Genomic DNA, 7,059 nt, shown 5'->3' on the forward strand with positions numbered 1-7,059 from the left:
AAACCCTGACAGGCGACGCCATCGGTGGAACATTGTTTTGCACATGATACCAAATCTTTTGCCGTTTGAACTGGGTACGTCTTCGACTGACTGAGACTAACATTTTTTCGAATGTACCGATCAGTCCTGATATCGGAGAACGCCTTCGAAAACAGACAGATGAACGTGACCGTTACCAAATTCATTAACGGCGGCATTACCGGTATTACTGTTTTAAGCATCAATCATCGACGTAAAATGAACTGATATTTTGCTCAGCGAAAAATCTCGACGTATCGGTAGTTTGTGCGCAACGCGTTATCAAGTCACTTTCTTTAGTTGTCACAAACGTCTTAAGCAAGAGAGCCAGGTTTTATGACTCGCATTAGAAAGTCCTAGTTGCAGAAATGTGTCTAGCGGTTTTATTTTCCCAGAAAAGAATTCTCGATGCGTTTGCACGCTTCGCTAACGAGGCAGTAAATTGTATCTTTTTCGTTGTCACAATCCTCCCTCCTTGGCTAGAATGTCGATCTAGCATTTCCCAGGTTACTCGCATAAGTATACTACTTACTATGATGTTGGGAGAGTTTATGACGTAGAGTACCAGCTCTTGTCTTCCCTGGTTCATGTTACATATCGATGTTTATCCGTTTAGTATTTGGATAGCGAGTATTCCCAAGCAGAATATTAAATTCCAGGTGTACATTCTAATCAAAATCCTTATCATGGTTGCTCACATGTCCTGATGCCAGATATTTTTATTTCTCAAACAGCTCATTCTTTTCAAGGTATGGACATCAAAATAATTATCGGTTTAATGATGAGTCGAGAGTTGTGGAGTGGAAGACATAACCAAAGTAAGATGACGCAGAATGGACTATAGTATTCCATTTAAAAACAACGCAGAGCAAGAAGTGTGAAGTGTAATGAATTTTATTTTTTTCTTAAAATTCAATTACATTTATACATAAATAAATCACCATATCAACGACACTTTTTCTACTAGAATGCAGTAATTTTTGTTTAATGTATATACATAAAGAAATTATCTGTTGAATGCTTTTATGTTTGCTTAGATGCTGATGTCCCATAATGTCTTGTTCAAACAACGAAAGTCTTTGGATCTCCTTCAGCAAAATGTGGCAGTGAGTCTCCTCTGAGACTGAGATACTTCTATCACGAAATAATTCGATGTAAATGCAATTGTAATCACTGATTGTAGGTCCAATACAACTTCAGCCGATGTAACCACTTTTGCAATGTGCTAGAAGAAAAGAAATCAATGGTATTAAATTGTTAATAATGAAAGTTAATAATTGTGATTTTTCTAAAGGGAGCGTTTGAATAGAACGCATAATACAATTTTGCCATTTCTAGACCCCCCAGACCACCCTTTGTAGACCCCCCCCCATTCTAAGACCCTTAGCATTAGCATTAACTTAAACCTGTAGGCTAAAGGCTTAAGTTAATGTTAATGCTTTCTCTCGAGGACTAACACTGCGTACCGATAAACTGTGAAACCGGATCAGATCCATCTTCGTTTTGTAACATTCCGGTAACGTCTTTATTCTCGATCAACGGCAAGAATAGCTGCATAAACTCGGGCGTGTACGGTGCGGCGATCACATCGAGCACCTTAATTCAACGATATGAAAATCAACTTCGGTCATTTCGAAAAAGAATGAAACAAAGTAAATCAAATATAGTGGAACCTCGTTACAATGAACTTTATGGGACCAGAAAACCTGTTCTTTATAACCGATAGTTCGGTATTTCCAGTATAAAATTATTGTTTTATGAAATTATGTTCCTATATTCTAGGTTTGTGATAACCGATAGATTGTTATATCCGCCGTCAACGAGGTTCCACTGTAGAAATGGACAACAATTAAGCACATTATACTATGAGTTACTAAAATGCATTGCATGGCAACCCCTATAATTGAAAGAAGTAGCTATCAGACTACTTTAAGATGGATTTAGAATTATCAAATTGTTAAATTCAGCCATCGAAATAACAAATTTTTCGATTTAACTTAAGTACGGTACATGTATTAACGTATTTCACATAGCTTCAAATCAATTAAACAAATATCATATAATCATAAAAGACGAAGCTCAGAATTCTAGGGTATTTTGCACCTTAAATTTTGATTTCCTGATTATAAGGGTATATCTAATGGATTTAAGGACCCGTAGGAATCCTGATATAGTATACTATATACCTCTATAACGAAGTGTCTGATTAGTGATATATCAGTTTCCTGTCGTTCCCAGCAAGATTTGATATAACTGATCACTGGAAGCACGCATCCTCTACTCAATAAATGAACCATACGATCTAATAGTGTTTTCTTAAGTTCCAACTGAAAAAAACGGGTATTCAAGTTTTCGGCATAATCAAACGTATGTATACGGCTTCCACCAACCCTGTATAATACAGGGTTGGAAGCCATGATATATCGATCCAGCCTAATGAAGGGAAAATGAGGGGTGTCATAAGTAGCCTCAAAAATTTAAAATTGATACATTTCTATGCATTCCAAGCATATCCCGTCATTGAAGGCCTTTAAAGGGTAGGGTAAAATTTTTGCTTTTTTTTTTAGGGACACTGAGCCAATATTACCTGTTCAAGAATCTCCAGGTCATCATATGTTGTCTCAAATAGTCTGATGAGCAGATCAAGAACCTTGTTGTGCATCAACATGTGACACGATACAATCTACAACAAATTATAGGTAATTCAATATAGAACTAGAAGCCCAGGAGACACAATATGAATGCAATAGCCCACAGGAGGACTTAAGTCCCAAGAGGGCTAAAAATCAACCACAAATTAGAGAACAGAGTACCGGTACTCTGATCCAGTACGAGATATTCTCAGAAAACCTACTTCATCAAGTAGAACGAGATGCAGGGGTGTATGGTCTGTGTTCAATTTGAAGTAACTTGCGTCGGATACAGTGCAGTCGACAGCTAGTAACACACCCATAGACACAACCGGAAATCTGGAAGACAATACCATAACAATAATCAAAATATCTAATCATCAGTGGTTTCAGCATTCAGCTAAAACTTACGAATAGGGCTGTTTGAAGAGCTGTTTTATATTATAGAACACCGCTACGACTGGTGAGCAAAATATAAACCGCTTCTTAAATAACTAAAACTAAAACCATATCCATAACTTACTTGATGCACTGAAAGAGAGTACCAATATCAGCGAGCAGTTCCGAAGAACCTTTATTTTCACAGCACAATACGTGGGCCTTTTCTATCGCTTGAATCGTAGGTTTGAGTTCGTCTTTGTTGATATTTTTTCTTTGGCCCTTTGAAAAAGATTATCGAATCTTGCAATGAGAACTGAGAACACTTATAAATATGTATCATATTGGATTAACGCTAATAGCCTACAAATATTGATGGCTTTTAGATACCTTTTTATACGTCTCTATAACGCTGACGGCGTACGCATGAATGTATATATACTTCGATTTATGATCCTGGTTGATCTTCGAGCCCGGTTTGAACAAAGCCACATTGAACATATCTATAAAACAACATTCAAACAGTTGAGATTAAAATGAAGCTAGCCAAATCATGACAAATGCACTGTACATGTATATGTCTTACAATGCCTGTAGCTAGAGAGTAGATCAAGACAATGATTAATTACCTAATAACTGCGGGGATCGTACCAGCTCAACAGGAGGCGGATCTGGTCCGGTGTACATTTTGTACAGCTAAAAACAATAACGAATAGAAAGATAAACGTGTAAATAAATCACACAAAATTGAAACCGAAATTTTTCACAATAACCTCCAATAATCTTTAACTGAAGGATTACAGGGAAGTCAAATTTTCTTAGCTGATGAAATAAACAGAAAAAAAATTATAAAATACATTTACAAAAGGGCCAAAACAAAACAGCTATAGAGGTGACTGCACAAATCACTCGAGGATTGAATCAAATTACCACAGTTATATCAGCCGGATTAAGCGCCCTTCTTGACAACATAGCGGATAATGCTTGACAGGCCCGGGGATAGGCAGCCGCGCCACTCAGTGCCATCGTTATAGGTGTAACATCTAATCCCCTGAAAATATTTCAAAATGGTTTGGAATTTTCTAACGTATATTAACATTTGATTCATTTGTAATATCTAAGATCAGACTGGACTTTTAAACAGCAAGTTGAAAACAATCTATGTATCTGCTGGTACAATCACAATGTACCTCTTTTCACAGGGTCAGCAAGTTATTTTAGCAAATTCTTGCATCATGCATTTCTGATTAGAGTTATACTTATATGCTGACTAGTAGAACTATTTCCAAAGATAAAAATATTTTCTCAGGAACTGCATCGTCCTAAACAATATGTACCTTTCCAATGCACTCTTCTGCAACTCCTGACAAAGCCGGCGTATGTTCGAACCACCTTTATTCTCCTGCGCTAGTATATGCATTAGAACCTGGCTGTACAAGTACGTATGTTCTCCGTGACACAACATTTTCTAAAAATAAAAGTAAACTTATCCATACTGAGTTCAATTCTAACCTTATGATATTGTTTGATAAATTGTACTGGAGCGTAAACTAGTATCAGAATGAACAGATTTTAAATGCCGAAATGTTTTTTGTTTTCATTCTGATGTATGTCGAAATTTTGCTATACTAAGGCCTAGAGAACTTCCTTTAAAAGTGACATTTTCAGCTTTACCGGTAGAAAAAATTGAAACCTAAATTAAACTCACTGTGAATTCAGGTAAATTCTTCTTAATTGCTTCTTCCCCGCCGGATATAAATGACTTGATGGATGTGCGAATCACTCGCGAGAACACCTCGATCTGATGACATGCCGTAGAAACTGTTGTGATTTCGCCTTGAAATCCGGCATCAGAAATCAACTTTGAATTGAAAAGAAAATTGATCAACTAGAAATTACAGCATTACAAATGGACAGACACATCAGGTTAGAAGTGTAGAAAATAGGTCCTATGACCCTTTTGATTCTAAATGAATAAAGATACATGAAGTAAGGTAAACTATGTGTAAGACAGATGTCTTAGGACTGGGTGATTTTCTATGATTTTCTATGACTTTAGATTGTAAATTGTGACTTCAAGAGCTCAATCATAGTACTAGGCCTATATATCTTATCTTACATGACAACTGCAAAGGTGAAGCCTACACACACCTCACCCTATTTTAGCCTGATTGGTTCAATGACGGAAATATCATAATGTTGCTAAAAAGCTTCTATGTCCGACTTATAAATGATTTTTTAATTTTAATACATTTCGAATCATAAAACAACTAACTACATTTTTTGGGACAGGACTACAATTGAAAATGAGGAGAAAAGGGCCCAATATTTTCATACAAACTATTTATCTGACTAATGCATGGTTTACTGTACTATATATGTGAGAATATCGTACTTTAATTACGTATGAATAGCGCTTATAGTACCTTAATCGTGAAATTCAACATGAGACAGTCAGGGTATTCCTCCGCCAGTTTATAAAACAATGAACGCCATGTTGCATGCTCTATCATCTCGGCTAACCAGGATGGAGTCTGAAAAAGAAAACATTTTGGATTGCTATACAGTGATGAATTAACTATCCCACGTAATGAGCAAAACAGAACTGAAATACAGACTTCCATCAGAAAGGATGGAAGCTTCAATTAACTTATTATATAAGCTTTGATTTTCTAGTTAAATTGAGGATTTCTGGAGGCAGCCATAATTTTTTCTCGTATAGATATAGGCCTATTGTTATCATATGAATGGATTGAGAATCAAGGACAAGTAACATACTTCTCCCTCATCGGAGAATATAGAATCGGCTTTCTTTGGATCAAAATGTTTCAGGATCATTTGCTTAAGGTGATCTTCGACCATTTCTTGCACATCTTTGATATCGGTTCCTGAAAAAATAAACCCCATTGTCAGTAGAAACAAGGCAAGAGTGTTCATCCACCTATTTTGAAACTGGGTAAGCGTGCGGAAGCGTGAAAATAGGTAAGACTTACCAACAAGAATGAGCCATTCAGCTAGTAAGTTAGCAGTTTGCGCAATCGCTACATAATTATCCGATAGAAGAGCGACGACTTGTTCTGGGTTACCTCCTGCTTGGAAATAACTGAAAAGATTGAGAAAAAACCCAGCTCTTTAAACTTGTGTGACGTTTACTACTGAGTTGACAATCAGTCCAGAAGAAATTTTATACCGTTTGAGGGTGTTAAAAACTCCAGGTTCCATAATGAAATCATTAGTAGAGAATTCTTGAATACATTCTTCCTGTATAATATGATCATTCTCTTCATCATGTTCTGCTTCATGTTCTGGAGACTGAAAAGAAAGCACCAAAATAATTGTATTTCTGAAATCCGATCCCAAATATTTTTAGTGCAGTTTTAGATCATTTCTGCAAACTCTTATTGGAAATGATTACGGACACAATTGGGATGTAACGCCACAGTTGTTGATTTAAAGTAGGCCTATGAAGTATCCAACCATCTATCTTTTGGGAACAGTTAAGCCTAACTTAAAATGGTTGATAAAGACCACTACTACAGAGGCCTACGCCACGGTAACCCAACCCCCGGCCAAACTAAATGATAACAATTCTGCAGCAACCAAAAACAGGAACGTCAATGATTAAATCACGACTTACACCAAGATCATGGTCTTCATCCCAAGCATCTTCGTATTCAAATGACATGTTGAGGACGCTTTTTACCGAGCAAAATTGATTTTCACGAAAAAATCACAATTTCTATGGGCGCTGCCATCTTGAATGCCTAAATCAGGGATCCGGAATGTTTGAAACAGATTTGCCTAAAACACGGACATGCGTGCGGTCGACCGTATACTTTCATCTCTACCAGTGCCATCAAAACACGGACATGCGTGCGGTCGACCGTATACTTTCATCTTTACCAGTGCCATCAGTTCACTCGACGGCCAATATCGACAGAATGGCAAAAAGGAGCGAAGTAAATCTCGAAACACTCTGACCGGTTTATTTTCGGAGAGAAATATCGTGAGAGCTCTATCAATCAAATAACAA

The 7,059-nt window shown here is 36.9% G+C and overlaps 1 protein-coding gene across 1 annotated transcript; it reads right to left on the minus strand.

The window, feature by feature from the left end:
* Positions 1–962: 962 nt before the first annotated feature.
* On the minus strand, positions 963–6,781 carry LOC141901910 (negative elongation factor D-like). Its single transcript, XM_074789478.1, has 16 exons — positions 6,664–6,781; positions 6,217–6,338; positions 6,020–6,129; positions 5,805–5,914; positions 5,453–5,560; positions 4,735–4,887; positions 4,364–4,494; positions 3,957–4,077; positions 3,656–3,722; positions 3,417–3,529; positions 3,172–3,308; positions 2,873–2,987; positions 2,606–2,701; positions 2,205–2,345; positions 1,485–1,614; positions 963–1,243 (listed from the first exon to the last, which is right to left on the minus strand). The coding sequence occupies exons 1-16, from the start codon at positions 6,709–6,711 to the stop codon at positions 1,215–1,217; spliced, it is 1,731 nt and encodes a 576-aa protein (XP_074645579.1). The 5' UTR covers positions 6,712–6,781; the 3' UTR covers positions 963–1,214.
* Between the last annotated feature and the right edge of the window lie 278 nt (positions 6,782–7,059).

The sequence above is a fragment of the Tubulanus polymorphus genome, chromosome 3 (genome assembly GCF_964204645.1).
Source record: "Tubulanus polymorphus chromosome 3, tnTubPoly1.2, whole genome shotgun sequence".
Classification (NCBI taxonomy): Eukaryota; Metazoa; Nemertea; class Palaeonemertea; order Tubulaniformes; family Tubulanidae; genus Tubulanus; species Tubulanus polymorphus.

What these genes read in the sequence shown, in the direction of transcription:
- LOC141901910 (XM_074789478.1), bottom strand. Translation starts at nt 6,711, where the DNA reads ATGTCATTTGAATACGAAGATGCTTGGGATGAAGACCATGATCTTGGT. An exon ending in ACTCTCTTTCAGTGCATCAA is followed by an intron (nt 2,988 to 3,171) that starts GTAAGTTATGGA and finishes ATTGTCTTCCAG; the next exon opens with ATTTCCGGTTGTGTCTATGG. An exon ending in TCCGGTTTCACAGTTTATCG is followed by an intron (nt 1,244 to 1,484) that starts GTACGCAGTGTT and finishes CTTTTCTTCTAG; the next exon opens with CACATTGCAAAAGTGGTTAC.